Raw genomic sequence first — 16522 nt, forward strand, 5'->3', positions numbered from 1 at the left:
CTATGCAAATTCCTCCAGCAAAGAAAAAGAATATCTTCCCAGTTGCAGGATGGCACCAGATACCTTTAAGAAAACTTCTGCTGTCTTTACTGTGGTACTTCCATTAGCCACCTTTGCCTGTCATCTCTTTGACAATAAGAGTGATGTTTGATTCTGGTATAAATAAATATTTAAACGCAGAACACTTCATAGTAGAATTCGACAGTCATAGTAGTAAACCTTTCCCTGGTATCAAAACCACCGAAACAAATCAGACCGTAAGCACCTAGACAAAGAGGAAAAAAGGACACAAGGTAAACTTCCCAAAAGCAAGCACCAAATGAATCCAAGCGTCTTATGGAAAAACAACTGGACTAAAAAATGTCAGCAGTAAGCACAACACATGGTTTTTAAGTTCTATGAGATACTTTCATTAATGAATGAGAGTACACATCAAGTTTGTGAATGGCATCGAGACTGGAAGGATTTTTTGCAGTAGGCAGCACCGAATTGGAAATAAAACCACTCTCAAATAAACTTAACAGAACAAAGTTAAATTAAAATGTTACATGGCATTTATAAGCAACAACAACAACAACAACAAAAAAAATCAAAGCATAGATAAAAAAAGGAGAAAAGCAGCAATACAATCAGAAACAATCCAAGTGAGTCAACACTATAAGCAGGATTCAAAAATGTCAACGTTATTCAAAACATTTAGCAAGAATATTATAAGACAGACACAGAAGGCAATCATTCTCCCTCACTCTGCCCTGAAGTCACAGTGGAAGTACTGCATCTAGTTTACATACCACAAACGCAAGCTACATAAGCTACTATCAAGGAAAGCAATCAAATATTTGGAACTCATGATCTGAGAAGAAAGGTTAAAAAACCCTAGATTTACTTACCTTACGAAAAATGAGAGGACAAATTAACAAGTTTTCAAATACATAAAAGCCAAAGGCAATAGTCAATTGCCCTCTATGTCCACAGTAACAGCATTCAGCTTGGTTTTTTTTTTCCTTGAAGAAGTTTAGTTACATATTGGGGGGTAGAAAGAAAACTAAGCAATAAAACAAGCTATTTAGGGAGGCTGTGGAATTCTTGTTACAGCAAGTTTAAGGACTGGTCAAAGACATAGGTATACTTTCCTCTGCTTCAGAGCAAGTGTATCTTCAAAGATCCTTACAAATCTCAGCATTTTTATAGCTCATATATGCTATTAAAATGTACATATTTTTCGGAGGCCTGATCACAGCTTAGTGATCTCTAAATATACAGTAATATAAACTCAACTTCCCACCACATCTTGAGAAAATTCACTGGTTTTCTCCACACATTCCAGCTTCCAACTCAGAACCGTCTTGCACCACTCCTCCCAGAGCAACATATTAAGCACAGTGACAAATGCCACCCATTATCATTCTGTCATTGTGACAAGATCTTAAATGAACAGTCTATAGAATGAAAGTCACTACCAAGGATAACACTGCTCAACTGGACAACCAAGACTCCAATATCAAGCCAGACATAAAAAAGGTAATTCAAAAACTGCAAAGGAAGAAATCCTACACGTCACCAGTATTTTTACTGATAACCAGGGACAGTCAATATGCTAAGTCTTAATAAAAGAAGTTGAGATACGAGATTACTTTCATCTGACTACAAATATAACTACTTCTAAGCCACTTGCTCAATGTAAGGTTGTAAAAACAGTCAACAGATTCTGCCCTCCACGCCTCTGCCAACCTGAGCTTATCACCTACATATGTTTCTACTTCAACACCATTACAACTTACTATAATATTCTATAGTTATTGACGGACTGCTACTTTAGGTAGCTACAGGAAAAAAGCAGAGCTAAAGACAAAGCCTCTTTTTGTGAGAAAGAGGTTCCAAAAAAATGAAACAATGAATACTAGGAAAGTCTGCCACATGTTAAGAGAGCAGGTAGTCAGAATTTAAATACAATGCAAGAAGTTTAACATAATGTAATAACATAAACTACAGATTCAAATTTCTTAACAACCCAATATGTTACATAAAAACTAAGACTCTGCACTACTAATATGTACTTGTATATGACTGTATTGTAGTGACAGTTGCAGATTAACTTGCCCAGAAACCTTTACAATACACAAAGAATAACACATTAATTATCACACACACAATTTCTTAAAGGAAAATGCACCAGCTTCCCAGTAGAAAGGGAAACAGGTTTCATAGTTAATGTCAGCAGCAATCTAGAAAGCCTTCTTTGTCAGTCATTCCTAAGGCAAGGAAGACAAGACAGCACACTCCTTTTCCAGCCTAATGAATCAACTAATAAATCATTTTGCAAAGCTGGCCACAAAACATATTTAAGTACCCTGACTGTCTCACAAGCAAGAATCAAGTAACAGCCCTACCTCCTGATTTGGAGCTGCAGGAAAAGCAACCCATCCAAACCATCAATGCACTATACTTTGAGCAGTAATATTTGAATTATTACCTCATAACCCTACTCCATGAAGAAACAAACACCCAAAATAACAGAAAAGGCTTCCTTTAACACCTATAACTCTCAATCAAAATTAAGTCAACAATGCCCCAAGAACAGACCACACTGTATCTGACTTAAAGGCTTTATTCAGAAGAGACCTCATAAGGTAATGGATCCCATCGGACAGCCCAGGCCATCGAAGGGTGTAGCTTTGCTCCTTCACCCCCCTCAACCCTTTCTTTGCTGTCACTGTGCCTGCTAATATTTGACCCCAAGATGAGACAGTTCAACTCACTAAATCAAGAGAAAATCTGCCCAGAAAAACAGCAAGTACTTTGCTGCTGGTTTAGCAAGCTGAACTAGCTCAACCAGAGGTTGAGCACTGCCAAAGACAGCAAGGAGTGCACTGCCAAGAGGATACTATACTGCTAGACCACCATTTTCAGCTGTCACTAGAACTACATGAGTTCATGAAAATTTACCCCTTCTGTTTAGCAAGGGATCACTGTATACATGTAAACCTCAAGACAAAGTTAAAGAGAACTGAAAGGGAAAGTCCATTGACACTCAGTTGAGAATAATTATATACTTATATTAAGTAAAGCAACCACATCTCATTCCATCACAGTTTAATTTCTCCTTACTAAACTATAGGTTCATTTCTTTTTTCAGTGGATCCAAATCAGAAAGCAGCAGTTTTCTGGAAGCCTGCATTGCCTTCTTAACACAAAGAGAGCTGAGTAAGTTTCATTATAAAACCAACAATGCACTGGCTCATAATTGATGTGCTTTCTGTGGCATGGAAAACACAGAAACACGGTAACATGTTTCATGGCAATGGTGAAGTTTAGTGGTAACACGTAACCATAAACCAGTAGAAACTCAGCTTCCTTTTTAAAGAGGTGAAGAATAAAGTTGCAAGAAAATACCTTTTTGCCTCAAGAAGTCTCTAAAGACAGCTTGAAATGCTGTCCAGAACTCTCTCTTGTCTCTCTACCAAACTATTGTCATTGTCTATTGGCACTCCAATCTCCACAGCGCTGTCCTGGACGCTAGGCATTACTTTTTCACCAAGTTTCTTGGAAAAAAGGATCAAGGGTAAAGAAACATCCCTGGAAACATTTTTTCTTTACATAGGTTAAATATTCTAAACAGAACACATACATTAGCAGTCTACTTAAAAAGATTACTTAGAAACCAGACGTAGCAGAAGCAATGTATTCAGGATTTAAGGGAAACTAAAAGAAGCAAGCTTAGCATCATCAATTTCAAGAAAAATCCTTTCAAGTAGTATCACTGACTCAATATTACATTATTTATTCTTAAGTGTCATTCATGGCTTAAGTGTGACTCTTACTTGATTTGTACTCATCTGCAATGGATTACCGATGAAAGAATTATTTCAGTATCTAACAGACACAGTTACTTAAAATACAGTCCTGGTGGTTCTTTCACTCATTTTAGTAAAAATACAGCTTTTTCTGGCTAAGAAAAAAAGGAGACCTTAAAAAAAAAAAAAAAAAGATTAAAAAAAGACATAGCTACCCAATATATACAGACAGCACAGCTTCACTAAATTCAACTCATACTCCAATATGACTTAGCTAAAATGAAAACTATAGTCAGAGTAATTAGGGAAATTTTTTAAAGGAATACTTAGATAATTATGAATTAACAGTTAAAACTGAAGTTATTACCATCTGTATTATGCAGAGGATCACAAATAGGTTGGTCTTCTACTGATAAAGTCCCTCTCCTACTCCCAAGACCAGGAAGACATGCAGAATTTGACAGTTTGTCCAGTTTCAGGCAGAAGTGCATACTGTCAGTTTAGGTAACAATAGCTGTCTCCCTTTTATCATAGCCACAAGATATAACTTTTGATTCCAAAAAGCTCAAATAATCAGCTCAGAGACTGTCAGCCTGTTCTTATGTCAACTTTGTACATAGACAAAATAGTAACTTCCAACCGAATAGTTTCAAATAGTTTCAAAATAAATTCCAAAGCAGCAAGTATTACAAGTTTAAGACAGGCCATCTTCCCCATTCTCATTTAAAGCATTTTCCTTAAGTGCATTTCAATCTATATCAGCTCTGTCTCTTCGTTCACTTTACTAATGTTAATGTACTATATGTACAGAATACTGTGTATTTAAAATTGTTAACACTGTAAAAGGTCATTGACATGAATTCTGTTCCAATAATGCGCATGTTTTACAGTACCCAGAGGAAAAAAAGTATTTAACACTGTAACAGGTACGCCTCAAAGCTCACAAGTTAACAATCTGACAAACTAAAATTTTGTCAGTTTCTATCTATCACATCAGCAGCTTTTAGCAGCTAAAAAAATTAAAATACTCAGCCTAAAGTGATTTTTATATCTTGAAGGAGTTATTTAGTTCCCTATTTTCAATGAAGTTCCAGGCATTAGATTTTTATTTTTCAGAAGTGTGGCAAGAGATGACTAAGATAACTTGCAAGAATCACATGTGCCATTACTAAACTACATAAAGGCCTGCTCTGTAATCTAAGCAAGAGAACTCAGCAGGTACTTTGTACGGATAAAACGAATATAAGAAATCAGAATCCAAACATGGTAATGATTAGGATATAGATTTTCAGAGATATTGCCACCCACAATACCTTGTAAACAGTAAAAAATAGCAACTGCTTATAAATAGAAAATACTGTTTGATATAAAATACTCATTGCATTTTTAAGGAAATTATTGTCCAAGCATTATTTAAAACACAACTATATTACTAAAATTTATTAAAGGGCAAAACTAAAATCCATATGCACCCTTTTCCATATAATTATACAGGAAATATCAGATCTGTTAAGTCACAGTCAACGAATAACCAGATAGGCTTTACTCTCCAGTTGGTGCTTACATTATATACAGAGGAAGAGTGATATGGGCACTAGCTTAAGACAAGGAGATTCAGGTATAATTCCTTGCTCATCTACAAGCTTCCTGCACAGCCTTGTGTACGTCACTAGTTCTCTGGGCCTTCATTCCATATTGAATGGTGGACTAAGGGCAGGAAGATTTCAAGGCACTCATGTCATGGCAGCTGAGCCCCAAGTATGTAAGATAATGAACACCCACTTTTTTAATTGTATCTGTGTTTACGCGTATCAGGAGTGACACACGATCATTTGGCACAACACACTCTGAATCCCTCTCTAAACCCTATAAAATCAAGGGCCTTAAGAAACAACAAGCAGAAAGGGTTTGTTCATAAATATGGTGCCCTGAGAGATCAAATGCATGCACTATTAGTCCAGTATAAAATAATGGCAGGTCAGGAGTCTCTCTCGAGTGCATCAATGGTTCTTTCCTGTAAAAGTAACTTTCTCTATGTTAATTAGCTGACATTTAAAACTCAGCTCATTGCACTTCTCTCACTTAGAAACAATCCTAAAATCAGTCCATACTTCAAAATTACAATAAAGGATAAAATTACAGTGAATACCGCAGCCATTCAGTCAAAGCTAGAAAGATCCTGGAAGTATGGATTTGACACCACCATAATCACAACAGGCATTAGAGTCCAGCAAACTCGGACCTGAAGCAGCAGGTGAAGGAGGCCCAGGGTTGCCTTGCCAATGGAAAGCCAACCCTTATTCCTGCACGCCAAGGAGGGCCCAAGCAACCGCATCCCTCTAAAGGGCCCCCCACACACACAGGTACCGTTGGTGACACCACATTTAACGTAGCCCGCTAGCACTGAGCCAGCGCCGGTCCCCTCGCACAGCCCTCCAGCGCAAGCCTAACGCTCCCCCTCCCCTAACCGCTACCCTATAGCCCAGTTAATCGGGAGAGAGGCTGAAGTCCCAGCCACAACGGGGCCGCAACCGAGAAGCTGCCAGCCCCAAGGCCACCGGGGACGGGGTGGGGGCGAAGCAGAGGCGGCCCGGCGGGGCGGTCCCTGCCCCCCGCCCACGGCGCAGCCCCCCGCGGCGGGGCTCCCACACCCCACTGGCAGCCGGCGGACACTCGGCGGGTTGCCGGCGCGGAGTCCCCGCTACCCCCCCCCAGCCCAGCGGCCGAGCCCCGGTACCTTGCGGACCCCCTTGTAGATGTAGAAGTAGAGCTCCCGGCCCACATTAAAGCAGAGCCGGTCCCCGTTCCCGCTCTGGTCGTTGACGTTGACGAAGGAAACACGGACCGGGTTAGAGCCCTGCGAGTTGAAGGGCACCCGGTTAGGCCGGCTGTACTCCGAGTGGCTCAGCAGCTTGTACAGCCCCTCCCGGGTGGTGAACTGGGTCTTAATCTCGTTCATCTCCTTCCCTCCTCCCTCCGCCGCCATCTTGGAAAGGAGCATTCATCCTGCCCCAGTGCCCGGATGTAGCGCCACTGCGCAACCGCCGCCGCCGCCGGCGCTCGCGCGGCCCTGCGCGGAGGCGGCCACGCAAACGGCGTAAGGGGGAGGAGCGGCGGCGCCTGTTTACTGCGCGTCTGCGCACGCGCCGGGCTGCCTGCCCTTGGGTGGGCCTTCGCGGGGAAGGGGCGTGGTCTGCTGGGTGGGGGCGGGGCGTCGGGTGGGCGGTGGCCGCCCGCGGCGGGGGTCGCTCAGCATGGCGGCGCAGCGGGGTGGGCCAGTGCTGTGGGGGACGGGCTGCGGCGGGTGGGCGTGAGGCGAGGCTTTTCGCGCCCACAGGGACCCATCACCTCCTTCTGTGGGCGTCTGCCCCGGCAGCGCGTGGGGTGAGGTGGGAACCGCCGCCTGGGTGCCCCGTTGGAGCCGGAGCGGTGCCGGTGCGGGGGGGGGGGGGGGGGTGGGGGGGTGATGGCTGCCAGGCGAGAGCCACCGCCTCGGGGCAGCCGAATCGGGGTGCCACGGCCCTGGCTGCGTTCGCAGGCTCGTTTGCCTCTGCCCTGGCTAGCTTTGGCCACAGGTTACTGCCGGCGCGCCTGGCAGCTCCTGAAAGCTGGTCGGGGGGCGTTGCTGGACCCTGCTGGGGGGGTCCTGTGGGTAAGTCAGTTAAGAGACAGCGAATACGAGTGTGCGGGTGTACTCTGATGTCAAAGCCACTCTGCCCATGAAGCAGACAGTACCGCCATCCCTCCAGCTCTGCGCCAGCTGCTGGCCTGCCAGCTGCAGGCAGAGCCAGGCTGGGGAGCTGACCTGAAATGTTAACCTGAAAAACTGGTTGTCAGATAACTCACTTCGTTGTTGTGATCATCATGCGACTACACAACCAACTATGTTGCACGGTGAACCAGATCAATGTCAGAGGGAAGCGGCATAGGGTTGGAAAGGATTGTTTGCACTGGGCAGGGAGGCAGGCCTTTCTTTTGGCAGCAATTTCAGCTTGAAGAGTTTGTCCAGCTACAGGCTTGTGATTGAGTTGAGCTAGTCTAAGACTGATCTCCAACCGTGAAAAAGGGCTTTGACCTCTCCTGTATCTTCAGGTATGTATTTCCATTACGTCCCTTGCATCAGTAATCATGCAACCAAAGGGTGAGTCAGATCCACTTGAAAAATAAGATGCATAAAGACATGACGAGTTCTCAGGTAAGCAAACTGTTGATTAGCAACCAGTCTGATCCAACTCATCACAGAATTGCTAGCGCCAAAATAAGGAAGGAGCTGGGAATGTGCCACTAAGAGGAGATAAGCAGCACAGAGTTAGACCTTCTTATATTAACAATAAAAGACACCCTTTCAAGGTGTAGTTTCACGCTGTAGCTGTGTTGGTCTAATGTGGCTGCTACTAAAGGGGTTCTCCTGTTCTCTTCTTTCTTGACTGTGACTATTGCTGCTGCTGTTTCCTTCACCAACAGGAGTGCTCACCTGACCTCATGAGAGCCATTTCTGAAAGAGGAATGGATAGAGATTTAAACTCCCTGCAAATGTGAAATGAATAAGGTTAAATGAAAAACACTGACTATAAGGGAGGGGACAGGAATGCACAGCAGAGCCAGAGGAAAGCAGGACCTCCCTTTCTTTCTACTACATCAGCTCAACCACAGAAGTCTACTCAGACTCTAGGGAGTTAAAGGGATTTAGTTTCAAATCAATTTAATTCAAAGAGATTTAGTTTGCAGCTAAATAGTATCTTGCTGCTGACCATCAAAATACTAGTGCAAGGTAGCTGAGACATGAAACAACCAAAGATTTCCAGGTTAATTAATGCAGAATAGAGTATGTATCTGAGTGAATATCTGAACAAGTACAGATAATCAAAATTCCAAAAGGCCAGGTATTGAAGCCTTGCTTGAAATTCTTAAAGCCAATTAATAATGACCAATAGGTCTTGTCCTCTTATCAGCCAGCCCTGCCAGATGGTATTGATGACCTCCTAAAAGCACATAAACTAGGTGAGCAGACCTGCAATTATTTTAAGAATTGTTGCCTCAAGAGTGGTTCTTTCATGCGGAAATTTCATGAATGGACTTCCACAGAGAAGGTCAGAATGTTTACAGTCACCAAAAAAAGGGCAGGAAATGCAAGCGTCGTGAAGTAACAATAATAATACTCAAAACAGACAAGGATTTAACAAAAAAAAAAAGCCACCACAAAACTGTTGCTCCAATCAGGAATACTCAATATTCATTACACACTGACAACTATGGATAGATCACTTTGAGAAACAAAGCAGAAAACTCTGGTAGAGGGACCATGTGGAATGCAAATCATACTGAAACCACAGCAGGCCATCTGTCACTGATGGAATGAGTGTGATTCAAAGAATAAACAAAGTTAACAAGTACCTGGTTATCAGCAGTACATGATGGTGCAGAAAGTCAAAGAATTCATGTACTGTTTAACATTTACCAAGAAACATCAATAAAAGCTGCTGAGAGATTCCACAGAGAATCCAAGACAAATATTCATTTGAAAAACACAGCTGCAAGTCACAAGAACACTATTGTACAGCCCCATCAACAATGCTCATCAAATACTTGGTTAAAGAATGGGAAAAAAAGAGATTACAGAGATAAGCCTTATGAAAAAATTCTCTGTACCACATGTAAATTATTCTGTGTCAAGCTAACCAAAGATGATAGTTCTGAAATGATCCCATGAGGGCACCCCTAGATGTGGTGTTCTGTACGCACCGCACAACCAATAAAGTCAGTCAGAATCTCTGCTGTATTGTGCCTTCCCACAAATGTTTTGGCAAATTTGAAAACAGACATGAGCAAAATTCACTAACGTTAATAAAATAGTGTGGCCCTTTGAGACTGATTTTTGCAGAGCAATATAAGGAAATTGCATCCTTAAAATTGATGCAATACAAGTACAGTTATCAACAAAACTTTTTCTATGCTTGAATTTGAATGCCATCTGCTACTTCCCGAAAAGTGCAACAACTGATATTAGTGATGCTTTTACCAGCTCTTCTGAGCCAAAAAAAAAAAAAAAGAGAGGATGGTGTCTACACCCATATTTCACCATGCAAACAGTATCTATTCTAGCATGCAAGGCCTGCAGATTATGAGGCAGGAATCAGGAGACCGTCTCTGCAGTGTGTGCCAACTATAGTAGGTCTGTCAAATCTTGCTTGGACTTCTGATGCCAAAAGCAATTTAGGCATTTAGTGTGTGACTGGCTTAAGAGTCAAAAGAGTCTGCAATGTGTCAAATTTTAACAAATTATGAATGTGTGTGAATTATTAACAAACACAGGCATACAGAGTTATGTAAGCAACACATCTGAACTAGTCAAAAGATTGAGGCTGGTGAGGAGAAGGGCATGCAAGTTCCATTTAAGTGGGAGACGAAAAATAATTACTGTGTTGGAAATAAGTTTCTAATGACTTACATGGACTTTAAAATACATCTAATTTGCTTTCATCATGAGAAAATATTGTTTATGGCATAATTTCATAGCTCCTCATTTGCATTAAGAATCTCTTCTTAACCACTACATACATTTAACACTAAATACATGAGATAATGCACTATGATATGTATTACAAAGTGAAAGGGTGTTATCAAGTAAGTTTCACGTTGTTTGTATTTTCATCCCTCCTCAAGAGCAAAAGCATGTGAAACATTTTGTTTTCATTGTTGGGGGGTTTTATTACTTAGATATTTTTTAAAACAAAGATTTGGATTGAAGAAGACAGGGTAAAAGAAGTCTGCTTTGCAGTTGGGATTGGATGACAGTGAAGTCTGTTGCATCTTTGAAGGACTTCATTTTGCTGTGTGCAATCGGCTCTCTGTAAGTTGTCTCCTGAACAGACTACCTCACCTCCACAGTGAAGGGTGCTGTTCTTATGAACAACAGTTCTTATCTTGAAGCCGTAGCTGTCCTGGAAATTACGTTCTTTGAAGATAAGACTGAGATAATGAATTTAATTTAAATTCTGTGGAAAGCCAGAGAGATTGGTTTGATATGCCCACAAATAACTTGTGTTTCTAAGATGTGCTACAGCACTATGTACTTCTCAAAACTCCCTGATTATGGAAGACATCTTATCCATATATACAGTATTGCTGTAATCCAACTGAGGAATGACAAACCTGTGAATAAGCAAGGTCTGATTGTTGGCCAGCAGCAACGGCTGAGTTTCTTACAAAACTGGAATTTCTAGACAGTGATGCTGATCAGTGCTGCAGTGTGAGAATGCGGTGCTATTGAGAAGGCCAAGAACACTCCTAAAGTGCAGTCTGCAATAGACTTCTGTGTGTTTGTAACTTAAGCAGCAAAAGATTCAGTTCGTAAATGCTTCAAAATTATTTTATCTTCCATCAGAATCAGCTACTTCATTCAGCTGGTTTTCATTGGGAAGCTTGTGGTTATGATAATACATGGTTATTGGTAGGTGTTGCAGGTCAGCCAAGCAACCTGAAGCTGGTGTGAGCAACAGTTAGTTAACAGTCATCCAGGCAGGAAAAGTGGATGCCATCGTGTGCTTTAGGACTCCCTAAGCAGAACAGGGATAAGGAAAGCTGAGAAAGGTGTCCTTGGAAAGAACAGACTTGAACAGACAAGGAAAGGGAAGTTTTACCAGCCTAAAACAAAGAAGTAAGTTCTAAGAAGTGACCAGAATCAAGAGCCTCTGAACATTTTGCTCTTAAGAGAGGTATGTATGTGGATGTCTTACATTTACTCTAGGTTCCTCAGTATCCCGCAGATCGTCTACCTAACAGATGGTGAGATCTTTCTCTGTTGCTTTGATGTATTTCTCAAAGAGGGACTGAAAACTTGTTAGTACTTTCTGCATTCCCTTATCACCTTTCTCGCATGAGACAATATTATCTCAAACATGTTGCAGAGAGCTTCAGAAGAAGGACAGCTATCTGCTTTCAGTCCAGTCATAGGAGGAGATTCTCCATTAGTGTCCTAAGTATAATTTCAGTTCCATGGCTGCAATGACTGTCTCCAAATTGTTTTAGATGAAGCACTGAAGTTTCAAATAGATGATATTCTAATGGGACTTTTTGTGAGTTCTGTAAGCTCGCTGAAGCACAGGAGCTTTGGATACTGCATAGCACAAGCTGTTCGTTCAGTGCTAGTTGAATCATTACACGTTTAAAGAAAGGAGACCTTATTTCTCTGAATTATGTGCTGGCTTCATTATGGTCATTATCACAGTCATGCTCATGACTTTGTTTGCAAGTCAAGAAGGGCGTAATTTAAATTTACAAGTCTTTGCCATCCATCTGGTGTCCAGAACTTACTCAGACTGGTGAGTGGAACTGTGGTGAGTGGAACTGTGGAACTGTTTAGACAAAACTTTTCAATACAGTTTTTCCATCAAAGTGGATTTTTTTTTTTTTTTATGATAGGGATTTTGTCATCTACAAGACAAAGAGAAGTTGGCTGAGGAGAATGGGGATTTGTTGCTATGATGCATATATTATTATGTCATTATCCTATGTACATTATAATTTCATCACACACACAAAAAATTAATGTAAAAAATTATCAGCACTCAGGCTTTCAGTGGTCTAAGTGCCTTTCTAACTGGAAGTCTGACTTCCTTCATGCCTAATGAGACTTGTTCAGTTTCTCTCTTTCTCTTGCTGCATATATAAAGCAAGTGATGGGATTACTAAAGAAAAGTGTGGTTTGAAGATTACCTGAGAAGGCTCTTGGGTCCCTGCTTTTCTGGTTTACCCGAAACAATCATCCTTATCCAGCTCATTATGTTCTTATGTAACATATACTTAGCAGTAATCATTTAATCAGGTATGCACGTTAGTGTGACATTCCTTGTCTTTTGCCTCCATCTTTCTATGACCAAGTGCTAGGTATAACAAGATTTATCTCATTTCCCAATAGCTATTCAGTTGGTTGAGTTAAATGCCATCTGATGTCTATTTGTTCACTGTTATTTTTATTTTCATAAGTAGGTATAACATACCAAAATCAAATATAGGGGTAGTTACATACTAAATCTTAATGTATTGTCATCCACTTTGACAGTAATAGTGGTAGAATTGCTTCTTAAAGTCATAGTAGAATATAGAGGGCATCAGTCTGACATCTTTCACAGGCAATTACTTTCAATTTGCAAATACTAACTTCCTGATTCAGTGATTTGACACAGATGAGGACATTTGATAGATGCACTGGCATGCAGGGGTTTCCTTTTTTTTTTTTTTTTTTAAATCAGCTAAATAAAACTTTACTGTGATGTCTAAATACGTTCAGAGTCTCTAGATGAAACTAAATCTGGGAGATGGACTTAGGAGACAGGATCAGTCCGTATTGGTGTACCATATGAAAAGGGTAAGCCTACATATTTATAAGCTTAAACTAATTTTTACAATTTTTATTTGTATTTTTATTTAAGCGTAGGGAAAAAAGCATAATATCTAGGAACTGAAGACAACATATACTCTTCCATTTTTATATATGTGGTTTTATAGTTGTTTAGAGATTTAAAAATAGTTTAAAATAAGCAAGCCTGATCTAACCTGAGACAGCTACCAGTTTGTGGGGTGGTGGGGAATAGTTGAATAGTTAAACATATAATGCATAGAAAATTATTGAAACAAAGTATCTATTATGAATAATGGACTCATTGAGGAGGTGAACTTAAAAATAAATTTGAAAAATACTTTTAGAACATTAAAACTCCCTATGCCATATATACAAACATACATTGCACACTCTCTACCTATCTATATCTATTTGTTCAGTATGACTTTTATAGAGGATATTTATATTTGCTGTATTAGCCCCATCTGGTGAATTCTAACAGCATTGCACACTAGGCAGACTTCATGGTGAACTCTTCACATCCCAGCTCTTAGATGGATAGTAGGGCATAGACAGAGACCCATATTCCCCCCTTTGCCCACTGGACTGAAAATGCAAGCACCGAGGAGGAATCCTCATTTCTATATTATTAACAAGGCTTCTGAGCTTCTCTTTTGCTTTAATGGATTAATCTCACAAGTTAGGGTGCTACTATCTTCATTTGCATTCAGAAACATGACCAGTCCATTAATGCACTTTAGCCATCCTCCGCATTTACAAATACAGAGATCTTCCATTTCTGTTCTTCAGTGCTGTTTGAGCTGAGGCCATGTGTGGCAGGGCAGAATCAGCTGCTCCTGCAGAAAGTCTAGGTTTAAGATTCGTTCTGAGAGAGGGCTGTCATCCACTGTGTGTAATTGCAGAGGGGTGTCACCCATCAAAGAGTTTGTTTTAGAGCAGCTGTTCGTGGACATAGTCGTGGGCAACCTGCAGTAGGTGATCCTGCTTCAGCAGAGGGGTTGGATGAGATGACCTCCAGAGGTTCCTTCCAACCTCAAACACTCTGTAATTCTGTACGTTTACCCTTAACGTTATTATTTATATTTGTGCAATATCAACGTAAGTGAACACTATTTTGAGTAGATAGCATTTTACTTACCTTCTATAAGAATAAATGATTATAAAAGCTCTCAAAGTGCAGGATGAGGATCATAGTTTCTAAACAACAAATGAGGAGGCTGCTCGCCTCTAATATATGGGTTAGCAAACCCAGTCAGCCTTTGATACATGGTGCGTCAGAATAATGCACTCTCAGCGCCTGTCTTGCCTTGCTCCATGCCTAAGGAGTCTTGTTCAGTTTCTCTCTACTCTCTTTCTCCTGATGCATGTCTAAACCACGTGATGGGCTGACTTTTTAAAAAAGTGTGGTTTGAAGGTTACCTACATAGAGCAAATTCTGCAGAAAGATGAGTGATGGCAGTGATTCTTTTACTGACAGACTTCGCTGATGAAGATTAGTTGCTCTGCTAAGGTAAGCTGAAATGTGGCCACAGTATGTTTCTTTCCAGCACTTCCTTTGGAAAATTCAGACATAATCTTGTCATAATTTTTCTAGTCAGTCTAAATTATAATGTATTCTGTTTCTTGTCTCCTTTCCTTCCCACAGCTGTGACAGGAGAGAACTGTGGGCAAAATAAAACCAGCTAGTAGCAACACACAAGGCTCTCATGGTCTTTCTTCAAAACGGGTGAATAAAGTGGGCTGTTTTAAGCATAACTTAAATAGGAACATTAAATAGGAGCGTATCTTAAACAGGAACTCTGTATCTTTAGGTGGTTTCAGACTTGGTTACTGTTAGATGATCAACAGGAGAGACTTTATGCTATAACATGTCCCTTCAATAAAGTGTGTTTCCTTGCAGTATTATTCTGACTTGAATGGATTATGAACAAGTCCATAATAGTCTCATCATTATACCAACTAAGCCAGTATCTCCCATTCTCCCAGAGAAATTTCAAGCTTATTCTTAAAATTAAATAATCACCTCAGCGTCTTCCTAGACAGGTAACGTTTCGGTTAAAGGAAAGTGAGACTCTCCAGTATTTGTTATTTTGTCATAACTGTAAAATTTAAGCTCTGGGATGTCCCAGAATGTAAATGGGAAATTAGTTAGTGATAAGAAATCAAATCTTGTGATGACTTTTCTTGCTTTATAATACAATCTAAGATGACTACACTAAAAAGCCTACTAATTTCCTCTTGATCAAACATTATTCATCCTATGCTATCTTCATCTTAAGCAAGAAATTATAAATCAGAGAGAAGTGAAAATCCAAAATATACACTGGAGTATTAATGATACATCTGTAACAATAATTATATTTCTCTGTCCTTTGCTCTCAAGACACATATCCAAAATTATTTGTATTTTTTCACTCAGTTTAAAAAGCCATATGCCACAGTCAAGTGTGTGGGTATAAATATACATGTAGTAAGGTTTCAGCCCTATTTATCCTTATTAACACTGAATCTGTGCAAACTGAAGATGGATGAAGAGAAGACTCTTGCCTTCCAGGCTGAAATGCTTGCTTATCAACACTTTCTATTCCAGCAAGAGAACCTTTCTGAGGGAACCAGTTTGCAATTAATTGGTTGCAAGTAATCTAGCTATTAATGTGACTCGGCCAGTAAAACACTGCCTAAATTCTTAAGTATATCCTGAGAATGCTCAAGCCTTCTGTTGTGGTCCCTGGACAAAATCAGACTCGAGGCCGTGACTGATCCAAACAAGCTGGATCCTGGGAGTGACTAACCCAGAAGCACAACTGCACTCCGACCATCACGGATTCAGGCACAGGATGACTAAAGCTGACCTCATCACTACTGCGAGGTCCGGCAGTGAAACTTTACATGGCTTGTGCTGGTGTCTCCAGGATTGGTCAGTTTGGGGTCCGCTCCTTCTCTGCCTACCTGACTGCAGATGTGACTGTGCTCATAAAGCGAAAAGACAGGCAGTATGTATGTCACCTTCAATTCAACGCTCTCTTGCTGTTGTTGATAACAATAAATGTTCGTGAATGGAATTTGCTGTTCTCTGTCCTGTGGCTGGCTAACGTCAAGTGAGCGTATTGCAGAACAGCAGTGGGAGCACCAGTGCACAATCTCGTATAATAGTATCTCTAACTTTAGCAACACGTTTGCCCTGGCTGGGTAATAACCATTGACTGAACTTTGTATAGTAAGAGAATATAGATGGTATCACACAATACAGCACCACTGCTGCATTTCATTTTTAGTATGTACAACACTTAAAGAAAAAGGTCAAACTTAACAAATTTCTGCGTTATAAACTCCTTCTTGCAGTTCATATGTTGCTGTGTACTGCTGT

The 16522-nt window shown here is 40.6% G+C and overlaps 1 protein-coding gene across 4 annotated transcripts in view; it reads right to left on the reverse strand.

The window, feature by feature from the left end:
• The window catches only part of WDR20 (WD repeat domain 20), a 47897-nt gene extending 41102 nt beyond the window's left edge, over nucleotides 1-6795 (reverse strand). For 3 of the 4 annotated variants that reach the window (XR_015183435.1, XM_086463486.1, XM_086463485.1), the window contains exon 1: nucleotides 6532-6795. Coding sequence is in view for 3 of the 4 variants with exons in the window: in XM_086463486.1 (XP_086319612.1) it covers nucleotides 6532-6795 (264 nt within the window). In the remaining variant the exon portion in view is untranslated. The remainder of the gene's footprint in view (nucleotides 1-6531) is intronic. The other variant, XM_086463488.1, reaches the window with a different exon arrangement.
• Nucleotides 6796-16522: the final 9727 nt, after the last annotated feature.

This window comes from Leptosomus discolor, chromosome 3 (genome assembly GCF_034619465.1).
Source record: "Leptosomus discolor isolate bLepDis1 chromosome 3, bLepDis1.hap2, whole genome shotgun sequence".
NCBI lineage: Eukaryota > Metazoa > Chordata > Aves > Leptosomiformes > Leptosomidae > Leptosomus > Leptosomus discolor.